General features: G+C 50.9%; 1 protein-coding gene across 7 annotated transcripts in view; it reads left to right on the forward strand.

Moving 5' to 3' along the window:
- The window catches only part of NRP2 (neuropilin 2), an 86,661-nt gene that overhangs the window by 16,907 nt on the left and 46,984 nt on the right, over positions 1–22,770 (forward strand). For all 7 annotated transcript variants that reach the window (XM_035331217.1, XM_035331219.1, XM_035331218.1 and 4 more), the window contains exons 3-7: positions 11,296–11,477; positions 15,644–15,874; positions 16,442–16,597; positions 18,428–18,597; positions 19,646–19,801. In XM_035331217.1, coding sequence (XP_035187108.1) covers positions 11,296–11,477; positions 15,644–15,874; positions 16,442–16,597; positions 18,428–18,597; positions 19,646–19,801 — 895 coding nt within the window. The remainder of the gene's footprint in view (positions 1–11,295; positions 11,478–15,643; positions 15,875–16,441; positions 16,598–18,427; positions 18,598–19,645; positions 19,802–22,770) is intronic.

Raw genomic sequence — 22,770 nt, forward strand, 5'->3', positions numbered from 1 at the left:
AGAGTGGGGAAATGCTTAGGAAAGAGAAATTTGGTGCACTACAGACACCAGAGTTCAGGGGGATTCTTCACCAGGCTGCAGTGGGAAGCGACTGGGTCTCTTGCAAAGCTGTAACTCTGCGGAGGGAGGAAGTCAAAGATGAGATGTTAAGGAAAGCATTTGCTTGCTCATACATTTGTGGCATGGGTAGCCAGAAGCGACATTTCTAACGTACAGGAAATAATTCAGTCTGGGTAACATGACACTGCAGCTCAACTTGTCTTCAAATGAGCTTCTGCTGGTTTTTAACTCCATGCAGTATCCGCTGTATGGTTCATAATTCCTGTCAAGCCCCAGTCATTTTCCAAAACAAGACATCAAGAGCGGGCTAGCCTCAGTGACGTTTCACCAGCTCGGGGTGATTCACATCTCTGGACTCTGCTGCCCATCGGTGGAGCTGAGAGGGCTCAGCTCGTTCTGTGGCCATGCCTGCCCATGCCCCGAGCCTCTCCCGGGGGGCAGGCTGTGTCCAGGCTGCGAGGTGGGCGAAGGGCGAGAGCACGCTCCTGGGGTCTCCAACGTCACACTGCTCACCAGCATCCAGTGCGCAGGGGCATCAGGTCTCGTTCTGCACCTCGTGTCCTGTTGGTGTGATTATACATCGAGGGCCAGCTGATCACACGGGGAGCAATAGCGGCAGACACCTCTCCCCTCCTTCCGGCTAGCCAAGGGGCAGCCTTTCACCTGCTGCTTCTGTGGGCGGCACCTCTGGGCAGCGAGGGAGGGAGCAGGACCCATGGGTGTCTGCAGCACCTGGGGACCCTTCCCAGCAAGCATGGGGCCGTCTGTGGTGGTGCCTCGGGGATGGAGTTCAGGGTGCAGCTAAAAGCAGCGGTACGTGTGCCTTCTGTGAGCCTGCAGGGCCAGCCACGTTCCAGCTCTGAGCCCGTTGTGTCTTTACTGCACAGCAGATGCCATAGAATGGGCTGGAACAATCTGGGGCGGATGGCCCGATGGTCACCACAGCACCATGATGCGCCCCGTGCCCTCAGCTCTCTTTGCAGCATCCATCCCAAACAGGTGGCCTAGGGAGCCTAAAAGCCAGTAGGGATCTGAGCCTTCATCACTTTGTTGGCATCATACAGTGGGGCTAGCAGGCACTTCTGTGTCATGGGTTTGCTGTCTGGGTGCAGGTGTTAGAAGGTTTAGTGAATGTGAGGAGGGGCCAGAATGATATTTTAAAAACATCCTTTTTGGATAAGAACCAGATGCAAAGGCTGGTAAAGGCAGCAGGAGGTTTTACCTTGATTTCCGTAGGAACTGAATTAGGCTTTTAATGAGCAACTGTTTGCCTTAGCTGCACACAGCCTTTTTCATGGATATCATGCCTATTGTTAGGCTGTAGCAGAGGAGTGACAGACTAACCAGCAGTACCAGGGCTGGGAGTTGTGAGATTTGGGTCCTTCCCCTTCCCTGCTATTGATTTACTGTTCCTGCTTTCACAAATCATTTTAAATTCCTCACCCTATAAAGAAGAGATGCACACCTGGGCATCTGCAGGCACAAAACCCAGTCTAGATAGCAACAGTGCCTTACACATTCCCCGCCAAAGGCTGCTGCCTTGCAGCATCGCTCATGACCAGGTCAGAGCACCGCGAACAACAATTGGTTCCTAACCAGCCTTTCTGGCTGGGTGTGAATCCTGCAATTAAATATGAATGCAAAATAAAAAGAACCGACTGCAAAGAGCAGACTGAAAACAGAAGAAATCGCTGGCTGCTTTTGGCTGGAGCTCAGCAAAGAGCTTGTCTGAAAGACCTGGGAGAGGTTAGATTCCGTAGGAGACAAGTTCTCCGTTTTCTTTAAGTCAAGCGGCTGCATGTTATGTTGAATGGCAATGTAATAATACGTTGCAAAGCACGGCCTGGTGATCCTGGAATTCCTTATAAGTTAATAGCAGTCATGGTCCACTAATCACAGCTAGGATGTTGTAAGCAACTGTCTTTGATATATCAGTTCAGACACCACGGAAAGGCCTCCTGATGCTGGCTTAGCACGTAGATCATTAGAAAGAGTGGCTAACCTGTTTGGTTGGTTGGTTTTGCATTGAATCCCAAGGGGTTCGTGGGACCTATGTACAGCATCACTGAGCAATCCGAGTCCAGCAGGATAGTGGTGCTCTCAAGGTAGCACCAGGACAGATGTGGAGATTCTTGTGTCTAACAAATTGCTATAGAAGCAGAGCCTGAAGCAGTGGGGCCTGATAGCAGAAATCCTGTGCCAAAGAGTCACTTAGCCCTGATACAAATGGCACAGAAGGCAGCAGGGTCTCACTCCCTTCAGAGGCACAGAAGGCAGAGGTGGGTGTGAGGAAGGGAGCGACCCTGCTTCTGGAGGAGGGGACCCCTTTGGTGAGAGGCAGCACTCGCCGGTGGTGTGGGAGAGCCCTGTGCTCAGCCCGTGCCTGCCGAGGCCGTGCTGCCTGCACGGTGCTTGCACAGGAAACAGCCAATGTGTCAGAAACCCCCCGGGAGCCTGCAGAGCCAGGGGTTGTTGACGGATGTCCAGCGAGAAGGAGCCCCCCCCCCCCCCCTTAACTTGCTGCCAGCAGGAGATTTTATGGATGTGTTCAGCTTCCTTCCTCTTCTGCGAGCGTTAGTGTAAGGCATTATTTATGTTGTTATTTTGCAGAGAAAAGGGAAGGTGTAACGCCTGGCTCTCACACGTTGTGCCCTTGGTAATGCTGATGTTTGGCTGATAACCGTGAGCAGGAACAAGGTCTGGGATCTCCATCAGCCGAGGGGACTGACTCACCATTGATCTCTGTTCACTGCACCTTGTTGAAGTTTTTTGACCCATTTGATTTCTTAGGTTTTCTTTTGTTAAAACCCTCTGATTTTTCTGCCGCCCGGGAGCAAAACACATCTCTGTGTCTTTAAATATGGCAGATGGGGATTTCTTCAGATGTCCAACAACTCAATTGATGGAGACCTCAGGAGACCTCTCCCCTTCCCTGTCCCCCTTCTCAGCCTGTCTTTTCATCTGCAATCTGGAGATGTAAGGGCTATAGTAATAGAGTGTCAGAGGAAGTAATTGATTCATCACACGCCGAGAGAGGAGTCTGTTGCCTTCAGTGTCAATGGAGCTGAACCGCAGCCTGGAAGGGTGAGGGCGGCTTGTAAACACTCCATGGCTGAGCTGGCAGGACAAAGCAGGCGCACCGCCGAGGCTGAGCGAGGGGATGATACAAAGGGCAGCTTCAAAGGAAATCTCCCCGAACAAAGCAGCGCCGGGGCTGTGTTTGTGGGAGAAACAGGGACGCTCCCGTCAGCTTGCACCCTCATCCGGGCATTAAGTATGCTCAGACCCTCGGCAAGGCTCAGTTCTGCTGCAAGGATTTGGGGGCTGGAGGCGGTAGGAGACACCACACAGCATGTGAGGCAGGATCGGGCAGGATCGGTGCGCTGTTTGCCCCAGACTGCTCTCGCTCCGAGCTGGCTCAGTGAGGTTTCAGTGGAAGTGCCCGAACAGCAGCAGCTGCAGGCGGCAGGCTCTGCTTCCCAGCTTCCCAGCCCTGAGGCTGAGCTGCGAGCTGGCCATGCTTGAGATGCTGTGGGGTCAGAAAGCCACCCCGTGGTGGGCCGGTCACAGGGAGACCGCTCGTCATTAAGGAGAGATGGAGGTGGCCAGCAGCGGGAAGGGGCTGGTCAGGGTTGCAGCTCCTGCAACCTCGTTTATACAATCACAGCTTAATGATGTGTTTGTTTCAGTTCTGTGCTGAGAAAAGCCAGTGCAAATGAGTGATATGTGGAAAGCCGAGCTGCAAAGCTCCCATCTGATCCTGGTTATTACCAACTCTTTCGTTCTTCGGTGTGTTGTGTCTAAGGCCGCGACTGACACCGTGCCAGTGAGGTGCGATGGGACATGGCCTGCTACATCTCTGTGGAGGGTGTTGTCCTCGGGGCGGGGGCAGCACAGCAGAGCTCGTGGGCATCCCCTCCTCTTCCTCAGCAGCTGCCAGCCAGCCCTGACCTTCATCCCCTGGGGCCAGCCCGGCCCAGAGCTGGTCCCCATCTAGTGCCTGGGCTGTCAGGCACTGTTCGCTGACATCAGGAGCTGGAGACAGGAGCCTGCTCACCTGCTTCCCCCACTGCAAAGCGAATGTTTGTCCTCTCCCTTCTGCCTGGTCTGCTGCTGTTTGGCAGTATTTTTTCCTCTTGCGGTTGTTATATTTTATTATTACATTTTTTTTCTTTCTGTTAGTGATCAAGTTGCCTGCGAGTGGTGACAGTAAGATGACACAGAAAGCAAAGTCTAATTTTTTCCACAGATGGATTGTAGCAGAAGGAGGAAAGTGCAAATGTAGTTTCTCAAGTGTCCTGCAGTTTGGGGGTATGAAATGGCTGTGAGTTGCTTCAGTTCCCTTGCAGCAGCAACAGAAGGCAGAACGCCATGGGAAGGGGGGCTATTCTTAACACACTTTATATATATTTTATTCTTGGTCTCACCATGATTCCCCCCCCCCAACCCCCAAGGAAAGACTACCAAAGACATCTTGCAACGAGCGACCCCTGTAGCTAAAGATAGAAGGGTGAGGAATTTATAGAGATGGTTTTGGAGACAGAAATAAAATTAAACAGCCATGTGTAACTCCTGAACAACAGCCTGCAGAAAACCCCTAAAGTGCACATTAGCACATCTTGTTTTCTTATATAATGAACGGTTTTCCAGACATGCCCCAGATGAGAGCACTTCTCTACTCCAACGCGCCTTTCCGCAGCGATCTGGCAACACAGCTTGAAGAAGGCAGCCTGAGGATGAGCGGCAAAGCGTGGGGAGCCTTTGCTCCCCTGCCTCGGGGGGGGCAGCAGCATGCAGCGTGGTAGGAGCTGAAACTCCCTCCTGAATCAGAACTCGCCACAGGAGTTTACAGATATGTTTTATTCTTTCCTTTGCAAGCTGTATTTTGGCTACCTTTTTTCTTTTTTCTTTTTTTTTTTTCCTGCATAACTTAACAGTTACTGCTGAGACTCTTCCTATCAGTGGTGCTTGTACGGGGGTGAAAACAGTCCAGGGAATAAAAATAGAGGCTATTTGTAGTTTCCATTTTTTGTCTTCAAGACATTTTTGAAGAAGTTTTCCAATCTGTTAGGGTTATTTTCTCTCTCTCTGTCTCTGTCTCTCTCTTTTTTTTTTTTTTGATTGAATGACTGGATTTTTCTCATTTCTCAGAAATTCTGGTTAGATTTTTGAGGAGATAAAAGAATCCAAAGCACAGTGGAATGATTACAAAACCCCACAATACTGCGGTTACACAAGACATAATTGGATGCAACAAATTCAAAACAAACTTCCGAGAAACCCTAAGCAATTATGTACCCCCCAGGCCTGCCTCTGCCTCTGCTGCCACCAGATTTTAATAGTTTTAGTCTCTAAAATCCAGTGAAATCCCTTCAGATGCAGAGCAATGGTAGCCTAATTGTGTCTGTTGTTGCCAGGTGTAGTTACTTACCAGGGCAAAAGCAGGGTGAGCTTGGCAAGCTCGGGGTGCATCTTTTGCCTCGGCATGGTTCAAGCAACCCCACAAGCTGCAGGCTGAGCCCAGATGCACCTCGTGCCTTCAGCCACCCAAAGGTCAGAGCAGGGGAACGATTAACCCTGTCCCAGGATGGCTGCAATGAGTGTTTCCACTGAGAGCACGGGACATTTATTTAGTTGGCTGAAGCTGGTTATGATACAAGCTTTTTAGGTCTGTGTAAATCCGTATCAGGCTCCATGAGGACTGATTCTCTTCCCGCCCCAGGATAAATTAGGAGTGATTACCCTTAAAATGATGAGTTACACAGGTGTAAAACCAGTTCAAGTCAAAGGAGAATCCAATTCATCTGCTGTATTTATAATTAATTACTCTGATTAAGGGCTGGCAGCTAGGATCAAACTTCATTGCCCTTGTTTCATCAGACAGCAGAGGTGTTTGCATCTCCTCTCGTGGCTATGAAAAAAAAAAAAAAAAAAAAAAAGCTATTGAAAAGTCCCCAGTAGTTTCTCCAGCAATATAACCTTTGAAGGGTATGTCCTGCAGTTGCTCAAGATTGTATAAACATCACAGAAAAGTTTTTCTCGTCTTTTACAACGTAACCACCCATGAAATGAGGATTTGGTTTGAAGGTGGCATAAGAAAGAGCATGAAGATGGGTGGTGACACAGAAAAATTGACTAAGGCAGCTAGCATGTAATGGACATTAATTCTAGCTGCCTCTTGATTGCAAAACAAGCCCCGTGCTGCTGGTTCACCATTTCTTAACCATATATACCGCAACTGCTATCTCATTGCTAAGAAGCAGCCTTTTCTCAGAGCACGTTTAAAAAACCTTACTCTTTATAACAATTTCTGAGAAACAAACCAGCCTTTCAAAGGGAACGATGGCGTTTACCAGCTGACATTGTGGCTAAGCAGGTTCCTGCCTTGCCCTAGCTATCCGCGGAATATTAATGTCTGCTCAACTTCACTGGCATTGCAGTTCCTCTTCATATCCTTAGCAGATGCATTCGAGATAGTGCGACATATGGTTCAAGCAGACCAGAGGTCTCGAAGGCTCAAGTCAACGCTGGGCATTCCCAAATTTGGGGCTGTTGGCATGCAGTCAGTACCTATTTGTCTCTCCGTCTATCTAGGCCAGACTGCTCTAATATAATATAATCTGTCTAATCAAGGCTGGCTTCTATTCCTGGCTGTGCTGTGAGCTTCCTCTGTGACCTTGGGCTAGCCACTGCTCCTCGCTGCCTCCCCACCTCTCGGGGTCTCGTGAGGGTCCCTTCATTAATGTTTGCCAGGTGCAGTCATGAGCCCCATGGAAATGCCTATAAATAACAGCTCCAAATTAAACACTGGGGAAGTTCAGGTTAGAGCCTTGCAGCTCTCTTCCCACCCTGGCAAGCACTGGGAACTGGGCTTTAGCTGTGTGTGAGCCCTCACCTCCTCCAAATGATAGCTCTGAGAAAACTGCCAGCCAGGCCAGAGCTTGGTCTGGGAAGCCAGCCCTGCTTGGGCTTTGAAGCAAAGCTTGCCCACGTTTGTGTGTTGGGAGGACCGATGCAATGCCTGTAAATATATAAATGATTTATCATTCCCATTTCTCTCCATCCTAAGCTCATGTCCCCGTAATGTCCTCGAAGCGTGTTTTGGTGAGGAAGGACTTGGCATCTCTTAGGATGTGGGGCTCAGGGGCAATTGGTTTGTTGATTATCGTGGAGCAGTCTGGGTCCCAAAACAGTGCTTTTTGCCGAATTGCGTGCCTCAGGAAAGGAGCGCCCAGAGGAATAGTGCAGGCTGTCTGGTGCTGCCCCCCAGGTGGGTTGTGGTGCTTCTGAGCTCAGCGGTACCTGGGTGGGAGCCTGGGAGCTCTGTGCTGGCCTGGGGGAGCCGTGGAGCGCGGCTGAGTGGCCAGGGAGCACGTCAGCCATTTCACAACAGAAAAGGACTGAAAAGGTGGAGGTCTCCTCATCACCGCAACTGGGGCTTGTTGGCCTTTGTTGTGCCTCGCGGCCTTTCTGCAGCAAAGTGACTTAGGGAGAACAGAGAGAAAGAAGAGACTGGGAAGCAGGGAGGGTTGACTGGAGGAAAAAGCAAGCAAGCATGAGTAATACACGCATTAGAAGTGCTTTATAATTAGTTTATAAAAGCTCTCTTAACATCAGCAAAGCACTTTCTACTAAAAACCTTTAATAAAAGCGCAGCAATATTTGTAAGCATTGTATGTTTTCCGTTTAATTCTGTTAAACAGCTACAAGAAGAGCATCTAAGCAATGCATTTCCCTCCTTTCTCAACCCCCCATTGTCTGGGAAGTTAAAAGCACTCCAGCTTTGCCTCCCTGCCTTAAAACTCCCCAGTGAAAAGCACTGTGTTTGAGGTGGTTTCAAACCAACTGGCTGCCCTTCCCACTCAAGCAGCAGCTGAAAATATCCCGCTGCCGGAGGAGCAGCCAGCTGCGGTCACCTTCTCTGCGGGAAGACTTGGTTAATCCACTGACCACAGTTGTGGGTTAAGGATGCTGCACCCTACCCTCACATATTTACGGTCAGCTCATGGGAGCAGTGCCTAGATGGGGAGAAGTGGCCATGAAATGTGACCTTGGAAATGGCAGCCTGCCCAGCAGAGGGGCCAGAGGGGTCAGCCCAGGAGGATGTTGGTGCACATTGACTGAAGCAAAGGATCTGGTTATATGAGTGAAACTCAAATTGCTGGGTGCTGGTCAAGGCAGTAGGGATGCCATCACTGCGTAAATGTGTCCCACCCAGCCGTGCACTAGTCTGTAATTATCTGGGAATGAAATGGTTAGAGCAAAAAGCATCCCCAGGGTGGGGTTTTCTTCCTTCCAATTTTTCTTCTTGTTTTTCACACGGGAAGAACGAAGCCTGGAAATGATGCTTACGCTTAACAGAAGCAAAGGTCTGGCCAAAGTAGATCTTAACGTGGCCAGTGACCCAGCGTGAGGAGGATGGGGTTTATCAGCTTGTGTGATTGTGGGCCAAGGCATAGACACGGCTGAAGCACACGGTGCCAAAAGTCGGTGCTGGGGATTAGCTGGTATTCTCGCCGAAGTTTGCAAGTCTCGTGTTTTGGACCGGGTGCCTTTGGTGTGTCATTTTTAAAGCCTAAAGCTTAATCGTTATGTTGGAGAGAAAGGATGTGCTCCCCCTCCTCTGGGCAGGAGTTATCTCCTGACTGTAATACTCTCCCAGTTCACGCTCTGTTTATGTGACCTGAAGAAAGAGAGTTTTGCCTTATGAGGAACAGAGGGCTTGGGCCAAGTTTCTTTAGCTAGGAACAAAAACTCTTATGTGTTTATATTCATTTTATATTTGGCAAAAATGATTCCCTGACCTTCTCCTAGGGGCTTTTTTAGTTGTTTGTAACATTTGATTTATTAAGGATTAGCTCTACTAGGAGAAGGCTCAGTTAGATGCTTGGATGAAGCCAAACAGGGTTTAATTCAGAGAGAGGCAAATATTTCCTGATGGTTTACATACTAGATTCATTCTTTTAATTTTCCATTTGCGGATTGCCCAAGAGCAGATTGCAATATTCCCCTATTGTATGTATTATTGGAAGTTATTCACCCATTCAATAAGCAAATATTTCTTGGTCCAGAATTTGCTTCTGAAATTGCCAGGGCTCCTGCGGCACTGGGTGGTTTGGGAAGCCCTGTGAGGAGCCACAGGGTGTTTGGTGTTGGCTCCAGCAGAAGCTGCGATCATTGCAGGCAAGGAGCGGAGGCTGTGGCCGGTGTCGGCGAGTTAAAACCCCAGGAGCACACAATCAGATGTGTTGCCCTGGGATGCAGCTAACCTGTGCCTGTGCCATGCAAATGGCAGCTTTTCCAGTCCGTACATTACCCGTGTTTTGCCAACGTTCATGTTTTCAACAAATGCATTTTTGCCGCATATTCACAATTTCACTAGTCGCCAGCAGTCCTGCAGCCCAGACGTGTGCTTCAGCTGTGGAAGATCAAGTAGTTATTTAGAGAACAAAATGTCCCTGCTGTTTGTTCAGCACTACTTTAAACAAATAGACAAACAAGGAGGAAAAAATTCTACATAAAAGAAGCACTAACACTGCCCTCCATGTTCTCCCCCCTGGGGAGAGGATAGGATCAAACCACAGATGATGGACATTAGTGGGGTCACAGAGGGTGCCGCTGGATGGTGTCAGGGTAGTAAGGGGTCACAAGGTGATGGGGAGCTGCCCGGGGTTAAGAGCGAGCAGGGGAGCAGAGCATCATTTACATCCCTGCGCTTCCACCCGCCAGCTAAGCCAAACACTCTTCCTGTGCAAGTGCCTCGTTTCAAGACCGCTTGGATTTCACCTTGGCCCAGCCAATTGCGTTTGTAACGAAGTTAAAGGCTGGGTGATTAGAGCTAACTCAGTGCTTGGTCCAGCGTAGACAGGATTTTATCTGCAGGCATTTTGCTTTTGGCTCTCAGCCCGATTCAGTCCCAGAAAGGAGTGAAAGCGAAGCTGTCCGGGCCATCTTTCTTTGTGGAGGAGCACACTGAGTCCCTGTAAGTTTGTTCTGAGGTTGTTGCCCGCCAATGTGTGCTTTGCAGATCAGGAATGAGTCACATGAGGATCACTCTGTATCCAGCAAGCTACTTCTCCTTTCAACTCTCCATTCCCGAGCAGGAGATCTTGTGACAAAGAAGAAAGGCGGATTTCTGGCAGCGAGGAAACGCTGCTTCCCCCCGCAGCCCCGTGAGAAGAGCTGCAGCGTGTTGTTCAAACAGGTTGATACAAAGCGAATAAACAGGAGAGGAGAGACGGGCAGTTTCTGTAAATAGCAGCGTGCTGGCCAGAGACAGGAGAAGAGGGGCGGGAGAGCGCGGGTGTTAGAAGACAGCTGAAGAACAAGATGTTCGCAGAAAAGCTGTTTGTTTCTCCGCAGCACGCAGAGCCTGATACTACCTTGCCGTTAGTCATGGCCTAGATGAAAATACAAAGGGAGCTGTGGGAGTTTCCCCTTCCAGCCAGACTTTGCACCAAGCTTTTGTCTCTGCAGCGGGAGGCAGTTCTTCCAAACCAGCCGACTCCTTCCTCGGAGCCGTGCCTGGCGGGCAGGAGGAGCATCGCCAGGTGGAGGGTGGCAAAGGCAGGCTGAGGTTGCCGGAGGTACGCCGGGTCAGGCAGTGGTGAATGTGCTTACCCAGCTTTTCATGCGGCAACTCTCACCCATGGAAGACTTTGTTGGCACTTAATAGAAGAGGCTTACTGTCCAAGTGCTAAATAAATATCCTAGCCACACTTGTTAAGGACCAATGTGGTGTCAGAGAGTGCACAAAGCAGCTACCTGCTCGCATTGATTGAACATCGACTATTTCTTTAATGTCTGTGCGTTTGGCCAAATCCCACCTGGAGAGTGGAATAACCTGAGCTGTGCTAAGTGGCACAATGGCACTTAAAGAGAGGGTAGGGAAGGAGAGCAGCCCAGGAGAGCAGTAGCTGAGGTTCCCCCATACCAGGGGCTTGTGACAATACAGGCAAATTGTGTCCTGAATTTTGCAAGTTGTTTCTGAAGTGGATGTGGGCACAGTAAATTAATGGTGTGAGGAGCAACAGGGAAAGGGACTTAAATGTAGCCAGCCAGACAAAAGGGAAAAATGTAAGTGTGTGCATATATGTGAGTGACAGGGTCCCAGGAACCTGTCTGGAAGATAGTTCTGTGAAATATGCAGATAAAGAAGTGTTTTGTGTTTGTCCCCAGCATCCTGAAGCATCTCCCTGACAGATGGTTTTAATGCCTTTTCACCTGCCTCCACAGGTACGACTTCATCGAGATCCGAGATGGGGACAGCGAAGCAGCAGACCTGCTGGGCAAACACTGTGGGAACATAGCACCTCCTACCATCATCTCTTCTGGCTCCTCTCTCTATATCAAGTTCACCTCAGACTACGCACGGCAAGGTGCCGGCTTCTCCCTGCGCTATGAGATCTACAAGACAGGTCAGTGTCCGAGTCAGTGCCTGTCTTCCAGGCCGTTTGTCACGGTCATCTTCACAAGGAGATGTTGTTAGCCACCTTTTCAATATGATTTTTAGCATGTTCTCCACAGATTGAAGGGCTTTTTTTTTTTTTTTCCTTTAATTCAAGCAAATCTATTTCATCACAGTTCCAAGAAGGTGAAGATGTTAGTTGCACATGATAGTGCATTTTTTGATCGTAGTGTGGCATCACAAGCAGGACTCCTTGTTAAATGCTCTCCTGAATTCAAAGACTTAGAAAACATACCTTTTCTTCATGGCATGTGTAAAGCTTGTTAGGGCTAAGTGGGGATTGTCCCTCTGTTAGGACCGTATGGAGCTCCCCCTCCTGTGGAGCTGTAATTCAGGACTGATTAATGATGCTGTTTTCTCTCCCTGGAAGCTGGGTTTGTAAGGGGGAGGTCTGGTGCTCAGGGGACTGCTGTCAGCCATGCCGTAAAGGGGCCGAGACGGCGCCTTTCCAGGCGGATATGAGAGGAACTATTCATAATTCTGTTTAATACCAAACTATTATTGAGGAAAGTAAAAGCTGCTCAAAGGCCTTTTAATAGTGTTTCTGTCTAAATATTTGTCAGGATTGTGTGTCTGGGAAGGAGGCTTGAGAACATAAAACCCTCTCTGTGTGTGCTGTGTGTGTGCGGGTGAGTGAGGTGTGCCTGGTGCCGAGGGAACAAGAGCATGTTTCGCATGGAGATGCAGGTGCCCACTCTGTGCTCACATTCCTGTGTTGTGCGTTGGAAGAAAACACACACAGCTTTCACGTCATCGCATCCAGCATGAAAAAAATGCCCACGCCTAGTAAAGAATCAGAACAGAGCACAAGAGGGTGACTTACCAGGCCCCAGTGCCCGGGGTTCAGGTGGAGGACAGAGGTTCACAGGCACTCCCCAACCTAGTCACAGGTGGATGTGAATGTGGAGACTTTGCTGCATGGGGACAGGAATGGGATTCCCCAAATTTATTGTGAAACAGTGAGGACAGGGGGTGTCTGGAGGTTCTCATGATTTAGGAAAGTGCTGTTGGTGATAGCTGCCTGGGCTGCATAGCCAGCCATTGAGTTGGTCTGGTGCGGCCACCCGAGGCCACTGCTGTTTGTTAGCAGTTAAGACATGGACTGGTCCCGATGGAGTTTAATGGTTCAGCTGACTGTTGGGATTTGCTGAGGCCAGTTGCCAGCATGGAAGATGGCAAAGGGTGCCTGTGTTCAGGTGGGAAGACATCTGACTTGACTCTCCTCAGCATTCCTTGCCGCTCCCTCCCTGTACGCACTCAACCCCTTCTGAGCTGTGCTTGTCCCAGGTCAGGTCCGTGCCCTGCCTCAGGGCACAGAGCAGGGTGGAGTGGTCCACCCAGCAGAGGTAGCCCAGCCAGGCAGAGTGTGGCCAGTGGGAAGGGATGGGACAGCTGGCAGGAACGCTGCCTGCCAGGGTGGGAGCCAGGAAGCTGCCAAATTCATGGGAGAAGGAGATTTTGTTGCTGCTGGCAAGGAGGGAGGGGAAGCAAGGGCTGCTGTGGGAGATGGTGTTGGTCAGAGGCTGGAAAAGAGCTTGTGTCCCTTGTTGTAGATCCCTGCAGAGCTGCCCCCACATGTGAAGTCATGCTGCCACATCCCCAGCCACCATTCCCCTGTTGCCAGCTGCCATCCCCTCCAGATAGTCACACTTTCTTCCAGCCACAGTCCGTGAAATCCAGCCCAGCAAGACAGGTTTCAGCGCAGGCACAGGGGTGAGCATGTGATCGGGAGCGCCACAGCCCTCCTCGCCTGCCTGGCCCCTGGCCCCGACAGGGCTCCCAGGAGAGCGGTGGCCGTGCAGGCTGCGGGGCCACTGCATACGAACAAACCTTGCCTTTGTTTTCAAACATGAGGCACAGGGAAGATTCAGTCTGAGCTGCCAGGGTAGCCAGCAAGGGTGTCATCAGCTTTAAAGGTCATCAGATTGTTATTGTCCAGATCGGTGAAGACAGTGTTGCAGCAGCTTCTTTCTTCCTTACAGGTGACCTACAAAAACAACACGTTTCAACTGAGCATTTATTTCCACACCTTGTCTAAATTTTCCTTATCACCGTGTGAGAGAGGAGCGATCTGCATACAAACAGCTGCATACCAGTCTCCGAGGCCCCTGATGGGTATCAGTCAGCGGTCTGGGGGCTGACAAAGGAGCCGTCTGCCCTGGCTGGTTCAGGCTCCCTGCTGCTCGCTTTGTGAGTCAGCTTGGCAGAGCTGGCCTGAGCCCTCCATCGCTGGGCATCAAAGTCTCCTCTCAGGCTGATCCGTGCTGCTGAAGCCAGCATGACTCCTGTTTATTATCTGCAGCTTCCTTATGAAAAACTGATCATTGTTTGCTGCTATCAGCCAAACTGTAGACAAAGATGCCAAATCTGATAAGAGCCCCACACGAGGAAACTTGTTATCGAACACAGTGACATGGTTATGTCTCTCCTGTCTCCAGAGGACAGTCCCTGACTCCGAACTCTGGGTTTACTCTTTGATTTTCTCCCTAGCTTGGAGCTTGCGTTAGTTTCTGTTTATTTTGTCTTGTAGCTGTTCAGAATGAAGTACACCCTTATCCCCATTCACAGCATTATGCTGTGATTTGTGTTTGGCCTTATTTTTTGCCTCTGTTTTACCCCACAGGTTCACACCAGAAAAGCCGGTTGCTTCATTAGGTAGTCAATTAAGAGACCCTCCTGAGCAGCTCTCCAGCTAGGCGCTGCATAATGCGGGGCCGGGATCCTGCCATTACTGCAGGCTGCTGGCCTGACTCCTGTAGGTTAATGCTGAATTGAATAACAAGTCTCCCATTAGCCCTGGGAAGGCTCGTGCTGCCTGGAAGAGCTGGAGCAGAAGGGTTTGCGGAGGAGAAGGCGGGTGTCCCAGCTAAACCCAAGCAGAAACCTTTGTTAACGCCGGGTTGCAGCCGTGGCCGCAAGCCCCTGCAACATCTCCTTTCCCCTCCAATAGCTCCAGGCTGCAGATTTCTGTTGGCCATTGTCCTGCCTCCACAGAGCAGCGGTTTCAAAGTCACCGTGGTATGAATAAGGCACAAATTCCCCTTTCCCCAGCCACCCCGAGGCACCTTGGCTCTCTGAGAGGGGGCACCGAGCTGCGGCAGGGGCCAGTGCGGGGGTCAGTAAAAAATGAGAGGCAACATTGTCTGCCCGACTCGCAATGCAAAGGTCTTCCTTAAGGATAGAAATAACTTGCATTTCTGGTGCGGACGGCTGAGCCTGTGAGAAAGAGGGCTCTGTTCCCCCACCCAGCAGAGCCCCCCGCCACGGCCCCCGTTACCCCCGCCTCGCCCCAGACGTATGCTGGAGCTGCCCCTCAGCCCTAGCGGAGCTGCAGGGCTCAGGGCACCACAGGCTGACCGCGTGCCTCCCGAGGGTTTCTGAGGCTTCCAGCTGACAGGGGAGACATTGGCACTCCCCAGCCCCTCCGGGTCCTTTCGCTGTCTAAATATTTGCACTTCTTGATTTTCTCAAGAGGAAACTGAGGCACAGATGTCCCTGCCAGAGGGAGAGAGGTTGCAGGGGACCAGCCCCCAGGGAGAGCTTCTTCCAGAGAGACTGTGTTCCCATTACTCGTCTCTTGTTCCCTCCCAGGGCAGCCCCTTCCTGGATGGGAGCTCCTCCATCTGGGCTTTAGGGTGGGGGACCCAGGTCTCCCAGCTGGTCACTGTTTCAGGGGCCAGCAGGGGAAGTCCAGCCTGGCTCAGCGTGGCCTCCCAGGACCACCACCTGGGCATGGGGGACACAGCAGGGGCTGGTCTGCCAGATCATAGCCCTGGCTTTGAGAGACTTTGGATGGGATCTCCCTCCTAGACCCATTTTTGGAGTAATTGGCAAAGGGATCAACAGAGGCATACGGTTTATGTTTCCAGAGCTGTCTGAGGGGTTTAGACACATACTGCCCACTCCAGTGAGTGCACAGACTTTGTTTCTCCACCCACAGAAAGCTTTGAAAATCACACTCTCCATCCTTCCAGGCAATTCACACAGCTCTTGGACCACAGAAAATGTCCAGAAGTGAATGCACAACGCAAGATCAAAATGGGGTTTCCACAGCATGTCAAGTTGTCAGGATGAAGCTGCATTGTTAAGACAGTGTTTTTTTTCCTGCCACTACAGGTTCTGAGGACTGTTCCAGAAACTTCACTGCCTCCAATGGCACTATTGAGTCTCCAGGTTTCCCTGACAAGTATCCACACAACCTGGACTGTGTCTTCACCATCATAGCCAAGCCAAAGACAGAAATCCTCCTCCACTTTCTGCTCTTCGACCTCGAGCATGATCCGCTGCAGGCAGGCGAGGGAGACTGCAAGTACGACTGGCTGGACATCTGGGATGGCATCCCTCAAGGTAAGCCATGGGGTGCCATGCCAGCATCTTCAGCTTCTCTTACTGTCTCACAAAGCTCCAAAACTGTATGGTCTGTTTCTTAAGACAAAAGGTGTCTAACCTTAGACATGGCTGCAGCATTGCCCCCCATTGGGGGCACTGCTTGGTTGGCCATGGGAATGATGTGCTTGCAGAAAACTGCATGCATTAATCCTGAAACTGCTGCTCTGCTGTAACCACTGATCTGAAGAGTCCCATGGGATGCTTCCAGGTGCCACTGCTCCTCGCTAAGAGAAGGACAGAGAGTTCATGCATGCTTATCTCCCTGTGCTGTACCAGCACTGTGAAATAAAGCAAATTGGAGCGTTTCCCAGCAATTGCAGAGCAATGTTTGCTGCAGTGGATATTTCCGCACAGCACGCTGCCTGGCACTGGGCCAGTGGATGTAAAAAATAGCCCATCCCCAAAGCCTTTCTTTCATCCCAATCGGTCCTGCTAAGGCATCCCTGCTGAGAGATGCCAATCTGCTGCTGACCCAGGAAGCTGGTGGAGAGGCAGGCATTACCTTTGCTGCTCTTTCTTTTGCAGTTGGCCCCTTGATAGGCAGGTACTGTGGCACTAAGATGCCATCGGACATCCGCTCAACCACCGGCGTCCTTTCGCTCACCTTCCACACTGACCTAGCGGTGGCTAAAGATGGTTTCTCTGCTCAGTACTACTTGATCCAACAGGAAGTTCCTGAAAGTAAGTTGGGAATGTGGGAGTGTGTCTTGCGCAGTCGTGTTGCCTGTTTTACCCAAGTTCTTCCCTCGCAAGAATGTGGCAGGCAGAAGCATGTCCAAGGGCTCCTTTCCCACTGGCAGTAGTGACAGAGCTACGCTGTCGGCTGTTTCTCACAGAAATTATATTTAAGGAAGAATCACACTCTCAGACCTTTCCTTAACTTTTCACTTGCTCACAAAGTCTTCACACTACTTTGGGATAGAATCCATTGTGTATGTGCTCAGCTCAAAGGATTTAGGGTAAGACTTCAACCCAGCAGGTTTGGCAGAATCATTAAAACATCAGGGAAAATCTCTACAGTTTTCCCAGAATTTGCAGCCCCGAAGTACAAATCGGAATTTCATGTCTAATTAAACAAATGCCTAAAGCTCCAAGTTCAAACCAAAATTTGTTTTAAATCCCTTATTAAGGGAGATGAATTGAACTGGTGTGAGGACAAAAAGTTGTGTGTTTTGAGAATGAAGAGCATTTTGATTCTTTGTGGTAACATTTGCAGGCTAGGAAAGATTCAGTTGCTTTTCCCATCATAGTTTTTCATCAGAGCTATAGTTCTCAACCTCTGTTAGCAGTGAACATGTGATACAACAGAAGAAGCCTTCAGGACACCCTTCAGTCCCAGAGAAAGAGAGGAGGTCTCTGCCCCTAGGCTGAGTCCATGACAGAGAGCAGGGTAGAGAAGGGGTTGTGCAAGGCTGGGGGCAGCTGTGTTACAGCCTCTTGCTCCACAGCTGAGTTAAGGACGCCTCTGCTGAGACTCTGGGAGTTACAGAGAAGCATGAGCTCTTCACCATTACATATTTCCACACTCTGTTGATCTGTTCTTTAATCCCCTTCCTATTTTGTTCTTTAAAAAGTCTGGGAAATAAAACATTAATAAGACACAAAGCTTGAGAAATCAAGCAGAAGAACTCTTAAAGGGTTAGGCCTGTTTTGATTCACGCTGGTGTAAACTGAAACTTCAGTGATACCACTGAGATCTTAACTTGGCCCATCATTTCCACACAGGGTTGACTTGGCCACATTAAAAACAGTTTGGTGGAGCCCGATTGGCTTACAGCAGCAGCAGGCTTTGTCCCATGTGGTATTTCCTATCACTGTTTTGTTATTGTTTTTATAGGACAGCTGCCATAAAATATATGAGATGTGCAATAAGATTGGGCTAATTGTGACTTTTAAAAGCCTTAGAAGTGAGGAAACACAAATAAAAGCATGCCAGAGTCTTTCAAGTCTGTTGCTGGTCAATGCACATGGGCCTGACCTCCCATACAGCGCACGCACACATCCACACACATCCAGACTCTCACATGCACACAGAACCACTAGACCTGCCTGCTCCAGGCCTTCACGTTGCTGTTGGCAGCACAGCAGTGAGCGCCCTCCTGTTGTGCCTGCCCACACTCCTTGCCTTGTCAGTGCTTAGTTTTCACCTCCAGCCTTCATGAACTTCATGGCAAGGGGACTTGGGGCATCTTGGTAGAGATGGGGAGAGGGAAGGGACAGAACAGTGTCAAAACTGTGCAAAGGCAGACAAAATAGAGAAAAGGAGAAAGATCTGCACTGTATTAATTTTCTGAGGGCCATGCAAACATAAAGCTGCCCTGTCTTTAATTTTGCACTGCCATCTGTGAACATGCACAGCGCACAAGATGGTGCAGATCTGCTCATCTTTCCAGGCAGACAGCTTCACTCGGGGTTAGCTGGGGAGGATAGATCAGGGCTGCCTTCCACTTGGGAGTGAAATGCACAGACTGTAAGCTGATCCGTGTATGTGTGTGTGTGTTCCCGCTCCAGACTTCCAGTGCAACGTGCCGCTGGGGATGGAGTCTGGCAGGATCTCCAACATGCAGATCAGTGCCTCTTCCACCTACTCAGATGGGCGATGGACGCCCCAGCAGAGCCGGCTCAACAGCGATGACAACGGCTGGACCCCCAATGTAGACAGCAACAAAGAGTACCTCCAGGTTTGTGTGCTTTCCCCTCCCCTCGCCTCACCCCCCACCAAATGGAGTGTCGTGCTGTTAAACTGACCCTTGACCATAAGGCTTGTTGAATTTTTTATTGCCTGTGTGGCTCACGGGGAGTGAGCAGCAGGGGAGCTGCGGTGCCTCCATGAAACGAGGCAGGCTGGCTCTCCCATTAGTCTGCACAAGGGCTGGCTCGACCCTCTGTCCTTCTCCCAGGCCCTCCTTCCTGCCCAAAACTTTGATGGACTTTCCAGCTTACTGACAGAAATTAAGAGACCTCGGCCACTTACAAGGGCCACTGACTGCCACTGGCCTGAGGACCAACATCTCCAGGAGGCACGTGGAAAAACAGCTGAAGTGATATTTATCTCATCGGTGATGCAAGGAGTGTGAGCGGGCTGAATGTCAGGCAGGGGGTTGTCAGAGCCAAGGCTTTCCCTAGGACCTGGTTAGATCCACAGTCTCTGTCCACACAAGGTTTCTGGCTGTGTCTCATTGCCTTGAGACATTGCTTGCTAAAGGGCACTAGGAACGGGAGGTGGTGAATGTCACTGCCTCAAGCAGACATCTCATTCTTCATTCATGGCAGTGCTACCAAGCCAGCTCTGCTGACCTTTCTTAACCCACACTGTAAAAAAAAAAAGCACAAAAGGGAAAACCAGGAACTGTCGCACTTGCTAATTGGGCATCATGCTTTTATTTTACATAGAAAAAGTCAGCCCTTGTCCTGTTTTAACGGACATGAGCTACCAGGTTCTGTGCAGATCCTGTTGCTTGGTCTGAGGCAGGAAGAAGGCTTTGTGAAGGTGCCATATGGACAGACATCAAGACAAGTTACGCTTGTCCCATGGTCCTACCTGCAAGCATCCTGCTGAAGTCAGCCTGGGGCTTTTGTGCCTGTTGACATCGGTTCTTACACTCCCGTGTGCCTCCCCAAATGGAGGGAGCATTTTCATGTTTTCATGGGTCAGGAAAACTAGCCAGGAGCTAACTGGGCTCTCAGGTGCTCACCACTCTGTCTCTTGTCCCTGTTTCCCCTGGAAAGGTGGACCTCCACTTCCTGACTGTGCTCACAGCCATCGCCACACAGGGAGCCATCTCCAGGGAAACCCAGAACGGGTACTATGTCCGTACCTACAAGCTGGAGGTCAGCACCAATGGGGAGGACTGGATGATGTATCGCCATGGCAAAAACCACAAGGTAAAGGCCTTTTTGTCTCTTTTGTATGTGCCTTGGTGGGTCTTGCAATCGATGGGAGGGAAGAGAACAGTGATTTTACAGGACTGCAGGATTTAATCTGTGAGGGACCCTTTTACTGATGAGGGCTAGAAGACTGATGATGCTTTGAGCAGAAATAGTCCTTTCTCCTCTGCACAGCAATGAGGAAACACGATTCCTTGGAAAACCTGGCTGCTGTTGCATCTTTCGTGGTGGCGAGAGTATGTTCTTTGACTGCAAATGAAGGAGAAAATGCTTTCACAGCCTGTGTTTTGCCATACAAGATTCATTGAGCTTTTATGGCCGTAGCCCCGTCTGCATGCTGGGTTAACAATCACAAAACCACATGAAACTGTAGTTCAGGAGTTATTGAGGCCTGGAAATGAAAGGGCACAAATCCTAAGAGGGGATCGCACCATCCCAGAGACCAAAATGAACAATAAATAACGAGGAGCAATTCAGGCTGCCAGAGCTCTGGGATCTGCGCTAGCAGGCGCAGTCAGCAGTGGTGCATTGAGCCCTGGGAGCTGGTGTGTGCTCTCACCATGCCCCTGGAAGGCTCATGGGGATGGGAGCGAGGGAGGGGGGGGGAGTTTGTCTGGCCCTTCTAAGCCTTGCTTGGCCAGGCAAGACTGGGGCAGTCTGTGAGGAGCTTTGGTGTGTGGGGAGAGCCAGTTGAAGAGTTAGGGCAGTCATGGTGCTGGGCTGCTCCTGCTCTGTCACTCGCCTTGGTTGTGTGGTTGTCCCCTGGTTAAGGGCACCTTGGAAAAGCTTTTCCCTTTTCTCCTGTGGAGCCACCAGCACTGCTGTTGCAGCTCAGGTCCTCCCCGCTGCTGCGCCCTGAGCTCTGTATGAAACGGGTGGCCAGGGGCCCGCCTGCCTCCCCCCGCATGCACGTCCCAGCAGTTTCTGCTTCCTCAGCACTTCTGTTAAATTAACTGTCCCCTCCCTTTGCTGGCACAGGCGCTGCTGGCATGAACTGCAGTAGCCTGCCTTGTCCAGGATTCATCCAGACATTTCCTTCCCTTCCGGGCCGTGCGATTTCCCCTTCCCCACAAGCGATTCAAATTCACTCTGCATCCCAGAACGAGTCCTTGCCATGCTGAGGCCCCTAGCAAGGCTTCATACCTGCAATATTTGGAGCATTTCAGCTCTTTGCGTGCCAGGGAGGTGGTGTTAGTGCTATTTTAGAGGTAGGGAAACGGGGACACAGGACAGCAGAGAATCCCATAGGAGAGTCCTCCCCTGACTCAGGCTGGCTGTGTTGGCACTTGGTCCCGGATAAATTGCATCCATCAGGTCGTGACACACCAGCTCCCCTAGGACAAGCCCCAGGGCTGCAGCTCATGGCAGAGCTCCTGCCATGCTGTACGGCTGCAGCAGTCCTTCCTGTGAGCCAGGGCCGTCTCTCCTTGCCCTGGGCAGACCACAGACACCAGTGAGTGTGAGGTCTCACTGGGGCCGTTGTTGCCAGCTGAGGCAGACGGGAGACTGGCAATGCGCCAGCTAGCAAGATGAGCTAAACAGTTCAGCCAGGCTGGTGTTTCCAATAGCCACGTGCAAGAAATTCTCCTTTTGGAATCTAACCGAGGTGGGAATCTGTCCTACAGAGTGATTTCGGTCACTCATGCCAGCAGACTTCCCATCCTTGCAATCCCAGGCCCTTGGTCCTCAGCTGGCGTGGAGCAGGATGGCACACGGCTGGTTGCAGCACCACCAGACCAGTGTGCAGAGAGCAGGGCCCTACAGCCTGGCTGGTGCCGACCCAGAGCAGTCCCACAGCGACGTGCATTGCCACCATGCCTGGGTTTGGCCCCTGAGCTCTATCAGCTCTTTCCGGCCCTGATTTCTCTTTTCACAGGAAAAAAAAAAAAAAAAAAAAAAAAAAAAGAAAGAAAAATTGGGAGGAAAAATCAAACCTCTCTTTTTTTACTCCTTTACTCCAGTCTTGCCTCTTTCCCACATTCTGGCCTCAATTTAGCAGGCACCTCCCCAGGCTGGAACACAAGTAATTGCTTTTTGGTGGCGTGCCTACCCCTCTCATCAGGGCAACTGCTCTCCCTCCCCGCTACCGGCCTCAGGCAGCCCAGGCACTATGGCACTATGCCTTCGGGCCGGGGGAAAGCCCCTCGTTCACGGGCCTGGCCCCGGGGGGCTCCAGCCCCCGTTAATCTCAGCCGTTCCTGTGCGAGGGAAGCTCCCGGCGTCTGCATTGAGCTTGCAGGTACCGCCCTGCGTCAGTGCGGTGCTCTGCACACTGCGGGCTGCAATGGTGGAGTGAGCCATGCCAAGGAGATCTGTCAAGTCTGCCGCAGCTTGATTTGGTGCCACAAGGAGCGGGGAGGGGAGGTTTGGGAAGGCAGACAGGGTCTCTAGTCCTCTGTATATGCATACACACATGCACACATATATACACACATATATAGATAAGTGTATATATATAAATATGCAGATGCACACACACACATATGGGGTGTATCAAACACTGCTCTCAATTCCTGTTGTCTGTGTGGGCCAAAGGCAAAGCTTTGCTGTGCTGCGGGCAGGGCAGCTAACATTTACATCTTCATCAGGGAACTAAAGCAAGAGAAAACCAGTGAGTGCAGGAGGGGTGGGCAGAGGACAACACAGAGGATGGGGAGCTCTGACCTCCCCTCCTTCTTCCCCCACTTCCCCTCCGGCAGTGTCTGGGAGGAGTGGGGCCAGGCTGTTTCCCTGCAAAATGTGATGGCTCACCTTTGAATCTGCAGCTGCTGGCACTCATGGTGAGGGAAACGGGAAAGGCAGGATGGAGCGGCGGAAAACAAGATTAATATGCACTCACGGCAGACGGGGCTGGCGGGGCTGTTTCCTTGCCGAGCGCTGCCGCGCTCTGGGCTGGGGAGGCAGCGGAGCTGCAGCCAGCAGGAGAGGCACGCCGAGCTCAGACCGATCTCACACCGAGCTCACAC

This window comes from Oxyura jamaicensis, chromosome 7 (assembly GCF_011077185.1).
Source record: "Oxyura jamaicensis isolate SHBP4307 breed ruddy duck chromosome 7, BPBGC_Ojam_1.0, whole genome shotgun sequence".
Taxonomy (NCBI): domain Eukaryota; kingdom Metazoa; phylum Chordata; class Aves; order Anseriformes; family Anatidae; genus Oxyura; species Oxyura jamaicensis.